The 18,364-nt window shown below is 38.8% G+C and overlaps 1 protein-coding gene across 28 annotated transcripts in view; it reads left to right on the top strand.

Moving 5' to 3' along the window:
* Window positions 1-18,364, top strand: part of CEP112 (centrosomal protein 112) — a 416,875-nt gene that overhangs the window by 167,839 nt on the left and 230,672 nt on the right. For all 28 annotated transcript variants that reach the window (XM_019938648.3, XM_073796991.1, XM_073796992.1 and 25 more), the window contains one exon: window positions 6,013-6,148. In XM_019938648.3, the coding sequence (XP_019794207.2) occupies window positions 6,013-6,148 (136 nt within the window). The remainder of the gene's footprint in view (window positions 1-6,012; window positions 6,149-18,364) is intronic.

Here is an 18,364-nt window from a genome sequence, read left to right as displayed (position 1 = left end):
TATATATATATATAAAAGACACATCTTCTTTGTCCATTCATTTGTTGATGGACACTCAGGTTGCTTCCTTGTCTTGGCTGTTGTGAATAGTGCTGCTATGAACATTGGGGTGCACGTATCTTTTCGAATTAGTTTTCTTCTGATACATGCCTGGGAGTGGGATTGCTGGATGTTATGGTAGCTCTATTTTTAGTTTTTTATATAAATTTATTTATTTATTTATTTAGGCTGCTTTGGTCTTCATCACTGTGTGCGGGCTTTCTCTAGTTGCGGCAAGTGGGGGCCACTCTTCACCGCGGTGCGTGACCTTCCCATTGTGGTGGCCTGTCTTGTTGTGGAGCGCGGGCTCTAGGCACGCAGGCTTCAGTAGTTGTGCCTTGCAGGCTCAGTAGTTGTGGCTTGTGGGCTCCAGAGTGCAGCCTCAGCAGTTGTGGTGCATGGGCTTCGTTGCTCCGCGGCATGTGAGATCCTCCCAGACCAGGGCTTGAACCCATGTCCCTTGCATTGGCAGGCGGACTCCTAACCACTGTGCCACCAGAGAAGTCCCCTCTATTTTTAGGTTTTAAAGGAACGTCCACACTGTTTTCCATAGTGGCTGCACCAACTTATATTCCCACCAACAGTGTAGGAGGGTTCCCTTTTCTCCACACCCTCTCCAGCATTTATTTTTTGTAGATTTTTTGATGATGGCCATTCTGACCAGTGTGATGTGGTACCTCATTGCAGTTTTGATTTACATTTCTCTAGTAATTAGCGATGTTGAGCATCTTTTCATGTGCTTATTGACCATCTGTATGTCTTCTTTGGAGAAATGTCTGTTTAGGTCTTCTGCTCATCTTTTTATTGGGTTGTTTGCTTTTTGTTATTGAGTTGTATGAGCTGTTTGCATATTTTGGAAATTAAGCCCTTGTCAGTCAGTTGTATAGTTTGCAAATATTTTCTCCCAGTATGTAGGTTGTCTTTTCATTTTGTTTATGGTTTTCTTTGCTGTGCAAAAGCTTATAAGTTTGATTAGGTCCCATTTGTTCATTTTCGCTTTCATTTCTGTTGCCTTGGGAGATTGACCTAAGAAAATACTGATACAATTTATGTCAGAGAATGTTTTGCCTATGTTCTCTTCTAGGAGTTTTATGGTGTCATGTCTTATATTTAAGTCTTTAAGCCATTTTGACTTTATTTTTGTGTATGGTGTGAGGGTGTGTTCTAACTTCATTGATTTGCATGCAACTGTCCAGCTTTCCCAGCACCACTTGCTGAAGAGACTGTCTTTTCTCTATTATATATTTTTGCCTCCTTTGTCATAGATTAATTGACTGTAGGTATGTGGGTTTATTTCTGGGCTTTCTATTCTGTTCCATTGATCCATATGTCTGTTTTTGTGCCAGTACCATGCTGTTTTGATTACGGTAGCTTTGTAGTATTGCCTGAAGTCTGGGCGGGTTATGCCCCCAGCTTTGTTCTTTTTCCTCAGGATTGCTTTGGCAATTCTGGGTCTTTTGTGGTTCCATATAAATTTTAGGATTGTTTGTTCTAGTTCTGTGCAAAATGTCATGGGTAATATGATAGGGATCACGCTAAACCTGTAGATTGCTTTCAGTAGTATGGCTATTTTAACAATATTGATTCCACCTGTTTTTAAATTGTGTTCTTTATCTTTTTATTAGTGATTTATGAGAGTTCTTTATATATTCTTGATACAAGTCTCTTTTCAGATATATGATTTGCAAATATTTTCTCTCATTTTGTGGGTTTTCTTTTCACTTTTTGATAATATCCCTAGCAGGGCAAGTTTTTTAACTTGCTGAAGTCTATTTATCTATATTTCATTTTCTTGTTTATGCTTTTGGTGTTATATCTAAGAAGGCTTTGCTTAGGTCAAGGTCACAAAGACTTACTCCTATATTTTCTTTCTAAGAGTTTTGTGTTTTTAACTCTTACATTGAGGTCTGTGACCCATCTTGAGTTCGTTTTGTGTGTTGTGTAATGAAGGAATTCAACATCACTCTTTTTTGCCCGTGGATGTCCAGTTGTCCCAGCACCATTTGTTGTAAAGACTATTTTATTCCCGCATTGAATTGTCTTGGCATCCTTGCTGAAAATCTGCTGATTATCAATGTAAGGATTTATCTCTGGAATCTTAATCCTATTCTATATATGTCAGTCTTTATGCCGGTAGCACACTGTTTTGATTACCCTAACTTTGTAGTAAGTTTTGAAATCAAGAAATGTGAGTCCTTCAACTTTGTTTTATTTCAAGATTGGTTTGCCTGTTCTGGGTACTTTGCATTTCCATATGAATTTTAGGATCAGCTTGTCAATTTCAGCAAAATGCCATCTGGGATTTTGACAGGGATTGTGTTGAATCTGTTCATCAATTTGAGGAATATTGTCATTTTTTCGATATTAAGACCGCTGTTAATTTCCAGTTTTACTGGTATTCCTTTCTAACTCTTGAAGTATCTAAATGTTTAGATGTGTCCACAGTGTTTATTGTTTTTAAGAAGAATTTAGCAGAGACCATTAGTCTTAGCAGTCACGTGAAGAAGAGGCAAAAGAAGTGTATTTATTTATCATGCTTAGTGAAGGTATTATTTTTAGTGCCTTTAAAAGCATAGTTGTATCTTAATGTTTTTGACTGACTCACTTTAATCAACTTAAGTACCAATAGCAGCCAGGAATATAGATGATACAGCTGCTTGAAAGTCTTGTCTTCCAGCCCAGCTGGAAGGGGAGTGGAGACACTTCTAGCTGTTTTTCAGACGTGTTTGAAGTTTTTTGTTTTGTTTTGTTTTTCTTGGAGTTTCCAGTGGAGATGCCAAGCTGGCAGCAAACGAAGTCTACTGTAACATGAAGCCTTGTAAATATGTGTTGGATCCCTGCCAACGTTATCAGAAGTGCTGGTGCAGAAATGTGCACAGGGAAGGTTTTCAAATTAAGGTCGGCCTGTACATAGAAATGTTAGCTTTCAAGCTCAAGAAACACTAAATTGTAGTCCATTAGTCTCCTGCATTTTATTGCGTGTTTGGAATAATCGTGTACTTCAGAACATCCTTTAATCTGAACTGGCTTGTGGTTGGATAAGAATGCAGCTTCTTTTGTTCTTTATGCTTTATGTACTCAGACGAGGAAAATTTACTGCATTTTATAAATAAATCAGAGTTAAAAAGCAGATTTTCTTCCCACCTTTTTATCCTCATGGAGGCCCAGCTTTAAGGCCTTTCAGTGATACGTGTATACTTGGCCCCGCAACTAGTTCCACGGAAAAAAATAATCTTCAGAGTCACTTTTTTTTTGCTTCTTACAGGACACGTTATTTGGACTCATGGTAAAAGGAAGTACTGTTCTTACATTAGTGAGGAGCAGACCCTTCTCTTTTTCAAGGGCTGAAAATTTCCACTTCTCTTTCATTACTTTGATAGAAATTAAAATGGATCCCTCATTAAAACGAATATCATCTCTTTATTTAAAATAAGACATATTTTATTTATATTAAGACAGAAGATTTCTAAACATTAGTGGAGCTCAATGTATTTTCACAGTTAAACTGGACAGAAACATTGATACATTGGGTGGTGCCTTCGCCACTCTTTGGTATTTAGCTTTACCACTAAATTAGCTTTGTAGGTGTGGTGGGACTGAAAATGAATTGGAAGGTTTTGGTCATTTCCTTGTGTCTGCTATTTAATATAAAACAATATTTGCTATTTGTAAATCAGGCTAGAAATGATCAGTCAAAAGCAATGTACCTCATTGCACTAGGTTATATTTTAACAAACAGTATTTTTAATATGGTCTCAATATATAGCTCATCATGGGTAAAGCTTATGACTTTGATTTATGTAGTCATAAATCAATTATAAAGTAAATGAACTAAACTCTTGGTAGGTAAGAATGAGGTAATATAGAGAAAATATTTGTCCTATTAAATTGAAACTATTTACAGTAACTAAGTAGCTCAGGTGAATTACTGCACAAAAAATGTAAAACAACTGACTTTCAGCATTTATAGAAAAAGTTGGTATTTCAGCCATGCGTTATATATTTTTATAAATTGTGTTAGCAGACTTTTCTCCTGGCTAATTAATGATATGTAATTTTAAATTATACGATTTATAAATTTTTAAAGTTTTCAAATATTGTCCAATGTACTTTCTTTTCTTTTTTTATTTTTTTTGCGGTATGCGGGCCTCTCACTGTTGTGGCCTCTCCCGTTGCAGAGCACAGGCTCTGGACGCGCAGGCTCAGTGGCCATGGCTCACGGGCCCAGCCGCTCCACGGCACGTGGGATCTTCCCGAACCGGGTCAAGAACCCGTGTCCCCTTCATCGGCAGGTGGACTCTCAACCACTGCGCCACCAGGGAAGCCCTCTTTTCTATTTATAGACAGACTGAGCAAGCAAAGGTAAACCTTTGAAAACTTGTAATCCTAACTGTGGAATCGTCTTCCCAAGTGTGTTTAGGAGGGCCTCAGAAATTAAAGAGCAACATGGGATGAACTAGCCATGGAGTGTGTGGCAGGGAAGTAGCTCTTGGGCCTCCTAACCTTAGCCCCTCGTGGGGACATTCGCATCGACCGCGGCGGCCTTTGCCTCTTCTCCAGCCTCACGGTCCTTTGAATAGAGCATTCTAGGCAACTTTTTCCGGTCAGTTGGGTCCGTCGGTCAGAACAGACGTCCCTCAAACATTTGTAACAACTCTCTATCACATTTGCCAATCTGTATCTAGGCGGTCGTACCCAACATGGTACCTTTTATAAGGGCACTAATCTCATTTTGGGGAGACACGTTCAGACCATAGCATATGGCATCTGGAAAATCAGGAAAGCAGCACAGCAGAGTAGTTAACAGCAGGAGCCTAGAAGCAGACGGCCGGGACTCGAGTCCTGCCTTGACTGTTAGTGATGTGTAGCCTTGGAAATATTCTCTAAGCCCCAGTTTCCTGTTCTGTAAAACTAGAGATATAAAATAGTCTTATACAAGTTGACTGTGAGAATGAAGGAGAGAAGACATATTAAACTAGTTTGCACAGTGCCTAGTACCTGGGTAGAACTCAATAGAAGTCAGTAGTAACTTTCGTGTACTTACAACCTAAAGCCTGCATTTGTTTCTTCTAGCAACACGCAGAGATTTCTCTTCTTTTGTTGGACCCTTTTGACTATTTAATTTTAGTTCAAGGTATAAAGAAACGAGATGGTTATCGGTTCTTTTAGGCAGGTGTACTTACTAGAGAGCAGCAGAATAATTTCAGGCGGCCACATCGCTCTGTTGCCCTGTCACCCTGCAGGTTAGCTTCTGCCAGATGTGCATGTTAGAGGTATTCTTATGGCACAGTGTTTTTATTTTAATTGAGATATAATTCACATACTATTGAATTCATCCTTTCAAAGTGTACAGTTTAGCAGATTTTAGTATATCCATGAGGATGTGCAACCGTCACTACTATCTAATTCCAGAACATCTTCATCATCAACCCCCTCCCAAAACCCCCTGTGTGAGCAGCCACTTCCCATCCCCCCGTCCCATCGGCCCAGGCGACCACTGATCTGCTTCTCCTGTCTCTATTCTGGATATTTCTCCTAGATAGGATCACGCAATATGTGACTTGTGTCTGGCCTTTGCCCCCTGCACACTGTTGTCGAGGTTTGTCCGCGTTGTAGGGTGCATCACAGCTTCATCCCTGTTTTGAGGCTGAGTGACGTTCCATTGCATGGGTGGGCACATTTTGCTTATCCATTCGTTGGTGATGGAGGTTCCTGGTTGTAAACAGTTTCGTTCTTAGGGAAATCATCAGAAGTACTTGTGTCCTCATCAGAACACATATTATGGGTTTATATCCTTTTTTTCCTGAGGCAAATCATGTTATTGCCAGTTTTTTAAAGGGAAGTTTTATAGAATTTGGATCAAAAAATGGAAATCTGAATTTTATTTTAGAGAGGGTTAAATTTTGTTCTTTGATCCAAGCCAAGTTCCTTTATTTTATATTTTAACTCTGCGGCTTGTCTGAACTTTTCTAGGGAAAAAGAGGAGCAGCTCACCCGTGTGACTGAGGTTCAGAGGCTGCAGGCACAGCAGGCAGATGCAGCGCTGGAGGAGTTCAAGCGGCAGGTGGAGCTGAACTCGGAGAAGGTCTACGCGGAGATGAAAGAGCAGGTGAGAGGCCTCCGCACCATCCGTGTCGAGAGCCCTTCTCTCGGGGGGAAGGTACATTCTGATCTCACGTGTGCCAGCAGCATGTTTACTTGTTCAGAATTAGCGCAGCAGCTGGATCAGGGATTCAGGTGAGAACGAGGTCCTAGGCCTGGCGCGGGAGGACAGGCACCACCGCCAGGGCCTCGAAGGAAGGGGAGGCTCCTCGCGGCCAAGAACAAGAGCCCGGGGGGAGAGGGTTCAGCCCGCAGACCCTCTGCTCCCTACAGGGCGTGTGAAGGGCAGGGCTGGCTCTGTGCCCCTCCTGGGTCGCTGGGTGGGCTCCGGTCGGCAGCTCCTTGGTGACAGTGAGTGGAGAGAGCGGGGTGGACCGGGAGAGGGTCCTCCTTCCTCCTTCAGGATTGCCTTGATTCACCCCCAGAGCAGTGCCAGAACGGCCATTTCAAAGTCCTGTCGACAAGTGTGGTCACGGCCAGAATGTGTCAGGCTTTGGAAGCATGGGTCAGTTGACCGGCAAAATCCCATGACCAGTCATTTTCTCCAGAGCAAGGCTTCAAGTTATCCTTGTCTGTGTTTGTTCATGTGCCCTAAACCGTGCTGTATTGATCAGTTACAGCAAATTCTTTTCAAGTGGCAGTTCAGGAGGACAGAGGCTGTCTCCAGTTCTTATACAAGTGGTATGTTTTATAGCTTTGAGAAAAATTTAAAAATTTATAAAAGAATACAGGGAACAAACACCTAGGTACCCATCAGGAAGAATCAACAATTGTCAACACTGTGTATTTAAACTAAAATGTTACAGATGTAGTTTTAGTTTGCTTTGCTATTCATGTCTAATCACATTACTCTCTCCTCTCCTAAGAGAAACCACTATAATTAATTTAGTGTGCATTATTTCATACTTTCATATGCATCTGTAATGTCCATGTGTATTATATGCATGTATTATATATGCATATATTTTATATCTACATATATATGTAGTTTTTATGCTTCCATTTAAAAAGAGGTAAGAACTACAGATTTTGTGTATTAGTCTTGTTTGCTCTCTTACATTGAGTATTATATATCTGTGCCCTGTCTGTGTTGATTTAGTGCAGTCCTTTTGACACTGAATGTATTTTATCGTATGAATATACCCTATTTTATTCATCAGCTCCCCTATTCAAGGGTATTTAGTTTATTTTCAAGTTTTCTTAATTATAAAGAGTGTTGTAATACTTGCTGTGATTTCGTTTTCAGCTGGGGTTATCCTCCTCAGGAGTCCTGAGCACACACTAGTGGCAGAAGCATCTCTATAGAAGGTTTTATGGCAGAGTCCCGTGGGGTTTACGAGTTTGGAACTGTGCTTTCTTGTTATTTTCTCGATTCAGATTGTGCAGATCTGGGTCCTGAGAGCAGGGTCTGAGACCCCCCCTTCTGTCTGTTTTCCCACTCAGTGCCTTGGGCAGAAGCTAGATTCCTGCTGAGAGTTTCTGGGCTGGAAGGTGGGGACTTTCAGTCCCTGCTACACGAATGTGCATCTCTTCCCAGCTCCCTCTGCTATGATCAGAGCCCAGACCCAAGAAAGTATATATGGCCCAAATGTGCAGTGGAGCTGCTGCACAGGAAACTCTTTGATCAGCTTAACATTTACAGGAATACAGAAAATACTGAAGGAGGGGCTCTGGCAAGAAGTGTTAAGTCTACAGTGAAGAAGGCTAAAGGGGGCTCTTGAATGTGCTCAGGCTACCAGTACAGCTTCTGACAAAAGCTGAGACTATGCCAGGCACCTCTGGCTCAATGAATGCACCTTTTGGGGCTGGTGATGTAATATTAACAGATTACCCAGAATTCACGGGTAAGGAGAAAAACAAGCAAACAACACGGGACTTGTGAAAACATTTTGTAGAACAAGAAAAAGGCGTTTGTATTCAGCAGTCACAGAATAAAAGCATATTTCCGAAAACAGTTTACTGTAAACTTCAGAAAAAGAAAACTCAGAAAAGTAGTACCTTTAATAAGAAGACATGATCTATATGAAAGAGGCCACATATATTAAGTAAAATTAATGTAATTAAACCTGGATACATTCTGGAAAAAGTGTTGAACCTCAAGCATAAAATGAAAATCCACCAAGTTTCTAGGTAGGATGCAGCTGGCAAAGAAATTAGAGAAATAATGGAGGAATGCTTCAGAGTTCTGAAGGAGAAAGGCAGTGACCCAACTGCATGCACAACCAAGGAGTTTTTCACTTGCAAAATAAACAGAAAAACATTTTCTTACTAAGAGCTCACATAATGTATACTGATTATTCCTTTTCTGGAAAAATTATATCAATTCAGAGATGAAGCGGAAGACATCCCACACATGAGGAAAATATCATAATGAAGGATGAGTAGAGAAAAATGGAATCCAACAAAATGAAGACAAATTTAACTAATTTCTACAAATCTAGTTATAAGATAGAATGCTAACGTTTACCGATTCGTGAAGCAGAAGGTACAGAATATAGAAAATACAAGTGTGATAACAACTTAAATCTAAATCCTTAGGTTATGTTAGTAAAGTTCAAGAAACAGATGGATAGGGAGAGAGGGAAGTACAGTAACTAACACTCTGCCATGAAAAGGTGAGATTCAAAGGATTCTTAAAATTAGGGAAATGTAGGTTAAAATCCTTTTTAAAGGCATAAACATAAGCATTAATAAAATGAACAAGATTTTACATTCTTATCAAAATCTTGAGAAGATAAAAGCAAAACTCAAGATATTGCCAAAGGAACAGAAGTAGAAACAGAACAAAATGTCCAAAATAAGATAGAGTATATAATTGTAGTAATACATTTTAATAGGTTAAAAAAAGGTACTGATTAGCTGACATAAATCTGTATATATGCTATTTATAATAAAGACACAACTAAAAGTTACACAAAAGTTATATGTGGAAAATATATTTTATCACTTGTATTCAGAATAAAAGAAAGAATGTAATACTATCATATAAATAAACATCGATGGATGCAAGTCAATAAGCTGGACAAAGGAATATATTTTTGCATGAGAAAGCCAAGAGTCCTTATGAAAAGGGTGTTAGCAATATATGAAAAAATTGACATAAATAGTCATGGGGTGCTTTAGTAAATTTTTCTCCATATTTGACTGCTCAGGGGGGCAAAACCTAAACAAATAGGAGATCTAAATAGCAGTTTATAAAACAGCTATATTTCTACTTTCTACGCTTCAAGTATGACATATTAAATTCCTACTCCCATGGAGCAGTTACAAAACTCAGTAGACCATAAAGAAACACTCAATATATATCTGAAACTTGACATGACAGAGAGCACGTACTTTTTACCACAGTGCTTAGTAAAACCAGAAATTAAATTTCAATTAAAATTGCTACATTGGACTTCACCAAAATTAAAACCTTTTGTTCTTTGAAAGACACCATTAAAAAACAACAAAGGGAAGTAAGGCAAGCCAGAGAATGCGAGAAAAGATTCACAAATATTTCCAAGAACTTGTATCTAAAATATAAAAGCAATCCTACAACTCAATAATAAGAAGACAAACAACCCAGCTAAAAATAGGCGAAATATTTGGACACCTCACAGAAGCCTAATAAGCACATAAAAAGATGTTCGATATCATCATTCGTCAGGGAAATGCAGATTGAAACCAAAATGAAGTGCCGCTGCGTGCTCACTGGAATGGCTCGAACTGTGCAGACTCGTTGGCAGTGCCCAGTGTCGGTGCAGGGCCACGGGCTCTTCTCCACTGCTGGTGGGAAAACTGCCGAGTTCTTAACCGCTAAAACATCCACCGCCATATGCCAGCCATTCCATTCCTGTGTGTTTAACCAAGAGAAACGAAGCCAGATCCAGACAAAGCCTTGTACACAACAGTTGCCAGCGGCTTTATTCACAAAAGCCTAAAACCTGAGCAACCCGCAGTTCCTCAGAAGTTGAAAGGATAATCAAAATGCAGTACAGACCATGGAATACTACTCAGGAATAAATAGGAACGAACGACTGATACCCTCAACAAAGGATGTGTCTCAACGTCCTGCTGAATGAAAGGAGCTAAAAGCAAAAGTACGTAACTGAATGTTGTGCACTCCCTGAATGATGCTAGCATTCCCTAGATAATGTCAAGTTGTTTGTTTTAGAGGATTATCAACCCAGTCTGTTTCAGAGCGGAAGGCCTGTCTCATTTTCTATGGGTGGGTTCCAGTTTCAGTTAAGTTTCCAAGCCTTTGCTCTGCAGGGTTGGGTCTGTTTGTATTGTGCCACTCAGGAGTGAGTCTAGACTTGGGTGGTGACTTAAATCACCACCCAGTAACGCCAGGCACTCATGGGACATTCCCCAGGGTAGACCGTATGCTTGGCCACTAAACAATTCTCAACAAATTTTAAAACGACTAAAATCACACAAAATCTGTTCTTTGACCCCAATGGTAATAAATTAGAAATAATAAGAAATCTGGGAAATCCGCATGTATTTGGAAATTAAATAACACACATGAATAACTCATGGATCAAAGAAGATACTACAAGGAAAATAAGAAAACATTTTGAACTGAATTAAACTAAAAATATGGTATATTAAAATTTATGGAATGCAGCTAGTGCAGTACCTAGAGAAAAGTTTGTAGCTTTAAACATCTAACTCCAAAAGGAAAGTTCTCAAATCAGTAACCTAAACTTCATCTTCAGAAACCAGAAAAAGAAAAGCAAGCTTCTGCTCAAGGAAGCAGAAGAAAGGAAATAATAGATAATTTTATCTACACGCAGAAAGCAAAGAAAACATTAAAATAGAGAAAACCAAGAAGAGATAGAAAGTCCAAATTGTCTTATAATAGATGATGATATTTAATTAGAAAATTGAGGAGGAAGGTACACGTAACCAGTTCATTCTCTAAGGCCAGTAGGACTCTAATCACAGCCAAAGATGCTGCAGAGCTAGAGTAGTATCTGTCATCACTGTAGACACGAAAACCCTTAATGATATTTTAGTAAACTGAATCTGGAAACTTATAAAGATGATGATTCACCAGGACCAAGTAGGATTTATCCCAGGAATCCAAGGTTCTTTTAACATTCAAAAATCAATATCGTACAGCATATTAATAGAATAAAAGACAAAGCCACACGATCGTCCCAACAGAGGCAGAAAAAGCGTTGGAAAAAGTTCAGCATCATTTATGATTTTTAAAAAATTCTTGGCAAGTTAGGACTAGAAGCAAATGTACTCACCCTAATAAGGTGCATCTATGAGAACCCTGAGCAAATATGCTTAATGTTGAAAGACTTAATGCTCTTCCTCCTAAGAAGAGGGAAAAGACGTCTGCTTTTGTGACTTCTGTTTAACATTGTATTGGAGACTCTAGCCAGCCTCTAACAGGGCCAACAAAAACCCCCCAAAACCCCAAACAAACAAACAAAACCCCAAAAGACATACAGATTGGAAAGGAAGAACTACCAATGTCTTTAGATGACATGATTCTGTATGGTCAAAATCCATAAAAGAAGTACTAGAACTAATAAATGATTTAAACAAGTTTGCAGGGTACGAGATCAACATACAAAATTCAGTCATGCTTCAATATACTAGTAATGAAATACCTGAAAATGAAATTAAGAAAACAATTTAATTTACAAAAGCATCCAAAAGAATAAAATATTTCCAAATAAACTAATGAAACAACGTGAAGACTTATGCATTGAAAACTATAAAAGATTGCCGAGAGAAATTTTAAACGATGTAAAGAGAGCTATTCTGTGTTAATAGGTTGTAAAACTCAGTATTGTCAAGATGAAAGTTCTCCACAAATTGATGTATAAATTCAATGTAATTACTGTAAGAAATCTCAATACATTTTTTGGGTAAAAATTGGCAATAAGAAATGTTTATTTTCACTAGTAAATTTGTTAAAAGTAAGTTAGAATAGCACTGAGCTGTTTTCCAACTAACACATAGGTAGAAATCCATGAAGGCCTGTGGACACGGGCAGTGACACACATTTCAGGAGGAAGAGTAAAGATGTGTAACCTTTCTGGAGGATTGGTTTAACATTGTGCTTATGATTTACCTGTTCTACTTCTAGGACTTTATTTTTCAGGACTCCAAGGTTTGCAAGATACGTGTTCAAGGATGTTTGTTGTGATGTTATTTATTAATGGTAAAAAATTAGAAACTATACGTCAAAAAAGTTAGAAAGAATGTGAAAACTGATAATCTTTTTTTAAAAGATAAAAACTGAAGTCTCAGAGTTGTGTGGCAGAACGGAAAGCCCTGGAGAGAATGTGATCTTGGGAACCATGAAATGAAGAACCCTAGCCAGCCGCAAAGTGAGACTGCTGTAACATGAGGCAAGCCAGGGATGAGAGACAGTATCTGTGCAGTTGATTCTGCAACTACCCTTCCAGTCGGTCCACCCTCACGTCTGACTGCTCTGCTCTGTGCAGGGTCATAGTCTGTCTGTCTTCCTTCACCAGCTCTGCCCACCCATTTGACTCTCCCATTTCTTGACCTTAAAAGAGTCCATGTGTTCCTACCATGGAGGTGTCACATCACTGTGGACTGGTTAGATGATCCGATGGAGGACCCTCTTTGGTGCACGCCTCTAGGGTCCCCTTCACCCCCAGCATACCCCACACCTGTGTCCTGTCTTTGTCAGCAGTCCTCACTGATCTGTCCAGGGGTGCTAGATTCAGACTCAGTGAAAACTGATAGTGATGGCAACTGACAAGCAGGAAATGTTTTGATTGCTTTCTGTTGGAGAAAAGTTCTTCTGTGGTTTCAGTCATAAATAGTTTTGCCAAGTGAAGTTGAGTTTCTGAAATAAAGTACCTTTGGTGTGAGTATAATAATAAGGAACCCCATTTATAATGGAATTCTTATAGCCAGGCTCATTTGCAAATTGAGTAATTCTCACATGGCAAATTTGAACAGACATGAAATAAAATGTATATGTCAAAACATGATAAATTAGATATCTTCTATTCCAGATTGTCAGTTGATCAAAAAGTGTGGATCTGGGCTTCCCTGGTGGCGCAGTGGTTGAGAGTCCCCCTGCCGATGCAGGGGACACGGGTTCGTGCCCCTGTCCGGGAAGATCCCACTTGCTGTGGAGCGGCTGGGCCCGTGAGCCATGGCCGCTGAGCCCGTGTGTCCGGAGCCTGTGCTCCGCGGATCTGATATAGCTCAAATTCTAAAAGAAAATCACTCAGCAGATTTAGTATTTGGAGAATCATAATGTTTTCAGATTTTTCCATAGTCCATATTTTCCTTTTTTATTGTTGTTTTGAACTGCTCTTTTCTCTTCTCACTGAAATCTTTTGTGTAAAAGCCAGCAGAGCTTAGGGCATCTTTTTCCATTTGGAAACAGCTGCAGATAGAAGACAACAGGAATTTGAATTAAAAAATAAAAGCTTTGAGTTTGTTTTTGAAAGTGAATTGCTGTTTGAAAAATGAGGCCCATGAGAGAAAATGAAACAGACTTAAACTTTTAAAAAAAATTGCTTCACACTGTTTCTTTCACTTTGAAGAACTTTTTATCTCATTTAGGATTGCTTAAATAACCTAATTTTTACTCCAATGGTGAAATCCATTCTATGTGTTAGCTGTCAGCAATTAGTTGTGTAAAGTATACATATTTTAATTGCGAAAGTGTATTACTCTGTTAGAATTATTTCTGTATATATGTATATAGTTGTATTTTTTAAAGAAATAGTGTTCTATATTTACCTATTCTCTGTGAAACAAATAAATGACTGAAAAAGACAGCTATGTTTTTTGAAGTATTGGCAGCAATTATAAAGTGAAACTTTTTCATCTTGAAAACCGACTGAATGAATGTCAGATAACTACTTCCTCCTGGGGCTTCCACTAACCACTTGACTTTTCTAGTTAATTTTTCTCCCCTTGAAAATTCATCCTCATTAACTGGTATTTGCTGCTAATATCTGGCTTTAAATTCTGTTCCTTTTTCTTTGCAGCCGTCAGCTACATATTAGCTTTATACTTGGAAAACCCAGTGGTTTGCCTTGAAAACAAAATTCAGAAACACTGCTGTTGACTAGTGAGGTTGCTTCTGGTTGCTAGTACATTTGAAACTGATTAGCAGTTTCTTACATTCTTAGGGATTATAAGTTTAGCTCATCATCTCATTATTGCTGTTGAATTAATGAAAAAATTCTCAAGGTACAAGGAAGGAAGAATGCCATCTGAATATATTTGTGCCTCTATAAATGTAGATGGATAACAAACAGACTTAGAGAAAGACGCATCGTACAGACCACTCATCGTGACTTGTACCTTCCTCCTCTTGTCCTTTAAGGGTCATGCTGGCTCATGTAATTTTTTTAAAAAATTTATTTATTTGTTTTATATTTTAGTTTTGGCTGTGTTGGGTCTTCGTTGCTGCACGCGGCCTTTCTCTAGTTGCTGTGAGCGGGGGCTACTCTTCACTGTGGTGGTCGGGCTTCTCATTGTCGTGGCTTCTCTTGTTGTGGAGCACGGGCTCTAGGCGCGTGGGCTTCAGTAGCTGTGGCTCGCGGGCTCTAGAATGCAGGCTCAGTAGTTGTGGTGCACGGGCTTAGTTGCTCCACAGCGTGTGGGATCTTCCCGGGCCAGGGATCGAACCTGTGTCCCCTGCACTGGCAGGCGGATTCTTAACCACTGCACCACCAGGGAAGTCCAGGCTCATGTAATGTTAAATGAGTCTTTTTTAGACCAGTTTTAAGGTAAAGATCCAATATAAATAGAAGCATTTTCTCTCAGGTTTTTAAAATAATTAATTAATTATTTTTGGCTGTGTCGTGTCTTAGTTGCGTCATGCGGGCTCTTACTTTGTGGTGCCCGGGCTTCTCTAGTTGTGGTGTGTGGGATCCAGAGCACTTGGACTCTGTAGTTTGTGGCATGCGGGCTCTCTAGTTGAGGCGTGCGGGCTCAGTAGTTGTGGTGCATGGGCTTAGTTGCCCCACAGCATGTGGGATCTTAGTTCCCCTACCAGGGATCGAACCCACGTCCCCTGCATTGGAAGGCGGATTCTTTACCGCTGAACCACCAGGGAAGTCCCCTCTCTCAGTTACTTTTTGATGATAATGGAGAAATCTGTCTACCATTTCAACATTTGAAATTTTGTCTTTAAATGAGATTAGATAGCAGAGGTAAAATTCTAGAACTATATTTAAATATTTCAATAGAGCCTATTGTGCTAATTAATCAATTCCAAATGACAACATCCAAGGACTATGTATAAATACTTGGCTTTGAAAAACAAAATTAAACAAAAAATCAAACAAATAATTAAAAGAATCTTTAACTCTCATCCTTAAATGCTTAGTAGAGTAGTAAGTGAAACTTTTCCTAATAATATTCATCAAATCTCTTTTGCAGAAGAAAAATAAGCCAAAAAAAGCCTACTGAGAACATTGGACCAGGAAATACGTCATTCTTTTTATAATTGGCTGATGTGAAGGATTATTAATTGTGAAAACAGTAGCATTATTATTTTTTAATATTTCAAACTGTTTTATTGACTTATTGGCCAAGGATTTAACAGACCTGATTTCTTCTTTCATTCATTTATAAAAAATTTATGAATACTTGCTCTATATCAGCCATTGTTGTAGATTCTTGGAATTCAGAGACTATTAAGCTGCGTTTGTGGTCTGTGCGATAGACTGATGCGTAGCTGTGTGGTCGTAATTGGCGGCGTAACTAGTGGAATTAATAGGTCGTTCGACGAACTCAGAGGAGGCACGTCTAAGGTAGCCCAGTAGATTATGCGCTGATCTGCAATTGTGGCATCTTTGTGTAACAATGAATTTCTCAAATGTTTCCTGTTAAAATGTAACTGGTAGTGAATTTAGCAAGGCTTCTAAATATAAGGTCAGATATACAATTCAATTTTATTTCTATATATTAGCAACCAACAGATAGAAGATAAACTTTGAAAAAGATACCGTGGTACCAGAAAGCTTCTCTTACCTAAGAATAAATGCAACAAAAGAAATGCAAGGCCCCTGTTTTGAAGACTAGGAAACATTACTGAGAGGAACCAAAGAAGACCTGAACAAGTTGAGGGATATATCACGTGTATGGATTCAAAGACTCAATGTTATAAAAATGTCAGTTCTCCCCAAATTAATCTATAGAATCAACACAATTCTAAAAATCAAAACGTAGCAGTGCTTTTTGGGGGGAGGAGTGAGGGAAACTGGCGAGCCGATTCTAAAATGGATATGAAAATAGAGAGGGCTCAGAACACCTATGGCAACCTTATACGACCAGGTATTGAGACTAATGTTAAGCTATAGTAATTAATACAGTGTGGCTTTGGCACAAGGACGACCAGTGTTTTACAGGAAAGAGGCCAAAAAGTGGACTCACACATATATGGTCAATCTGATTCATGTGAAAGGAAGTATTGCAGTACAGCAGGGAAAGAAGGGTCATTTCAGTAAATGCCGCTGTGTCAGCTGGATAGCCACATGGAAAAAGAATCCTGCCCCTTATTATATCCCATCGCAAAATTAATTCCAGGATTGTAGATACACAAGTGATAGGTAAAACAATAAAATTTTCAGAAGAAAATGTAGGAGCTCGGTGAAGATTTTCTGAATAGGAAACAAAAAGTGATAAAAAACAAAATGTTGTTAAATTTAAATTCATTAAAATTAAAAACTTCTGTTAATCAAAAGAGACCAGTAGGTAATATAAGAGCGAACTCAGAGTGGGAAAAGATATTTGCAGTTCAGATATTGAACAAGAAAATTCATATCCAGAATTGATAAAGAACTCCTACTAATCAATAAGAAAAGGATAGGCACCACGCATGTGTTAATTAATTTTCTCTGTTAAGGATATTAGTTTCTACTGAGTCTTTAGCCAAGCACAGAAATAATTATTTATCTGTCTTTCTGCCATTTATGTCTGTCTATCTATCTCTCTATATATATGAAAATATTTGAAGGACAATTTCTTATAGTTTAGCTAAATATGTATTAACTACAGCAGAATACACTTTGAATTGTATATGTCTATAGAATTGTATAATTGTCTCATATGAATTATACTGTCAAATGACTCAGAACATAACACAAGAGTACTTCACTACAGAAAGAACAGTAACGCATTGTGACCACATTTGACAGAGTGCGCCAGATCTTGGCCCAGTGCCCACTCCCGCTTTCTGAGTAATACAGCACAGCCTTGATTTTATTTAGGGCAACATTAGACACAGTTTTAAAACTGCAGTCTCTTACCTTGCAGGTGGAGTTTGGGTTTTAATGTAGCTCTAGTGAATGCGATGCAAACAGCATAATTAATTTGCTTTTGACAGGAACTTGCAGGAAAGCCCCTTAAAAGGGTTTCCACTCAGCAAATATGAACCCTGTGCCCTTGTCCCGTCACCCTTTGCTCTTCCTCTCCCAGGTGTTCAGAGCTGCAGAAGCCATCCTGCAACCATTCTGGAAGCTGAATCACAGAGACCTTCACCCTGACATCTTTGAACTGCCGATGTCGCAGCCTATTTCTGAATGTTTTGTTACCCGAGGAAAACATAAAGGGCCCGTGTTGCTTAAGCTCTGGAGGCTTAGGTGTTTTCTCACATGCAGCTCAAGTAATGCTGGAGGCGCTGTCTAAGGAAAAGCCAACGCCCTTGTTTACCTCTCTCTATTACCTGCAAACATTAGACATTCACAGAAATACACCCCAAGCCCTTTTCTGCTCCTAATTTGATCTTCAAGTTCCATCTTGGATTTTTTTGGAAGCCAGAGTTACACACTGAAGGATTGGGTTTGTTGTTTTTTTTTTTTCCTTACCCTTGAAGTTAAATGGAATATGGAATGATGTGTGATTAAGCAGAATCTTTTGTATCTACGGCAACTGAGAACGCTGCGTTTCTACGCAGACTTCAAGTATTTTACAAGACTTGTTTTTACATTTTTTTGGTTAAATTGTGGAAGGAGAATGGAGTGGGGTCTTGCATTTTCGGTCAGTATAAAATAACATTTTCTTACAGCAGCTATTATTTACTTTGAATTTTTCTTAATGTTTAGGTATAAAAGGTCTTTCATGTGCTTTAAATTGTTTTCTATTTTGATTATAGAAGATAATTCAATTTTTTGAAGGAAGACATCCTACTTTTTACGAATGTTGAGTACACAAAGCTCTTCATTACATTAAAAATATTTTAATAATTATTATTTATTTTGAATGTTCCGTC

This window comes from Tursiops truncatus, chromosome 20, assembly GCF_011762595.2.
Source record: "Tursiops truncatus isolate mTurTru1 chromosome 20, mTurTru1.mat.Y, whole genome shotgun sequence".
NCBI classification, from domain to species: Eukaryota; Metazoa; Chordata; class Mammalia; order Artiodactyla; family Delphinidae; genus Tursiops; species Tursiops truncatus.
Note: the sequence above shows the minus strand (reverse complement) of the source record. Positions and strands in the feature narration are given on the sequence as shown.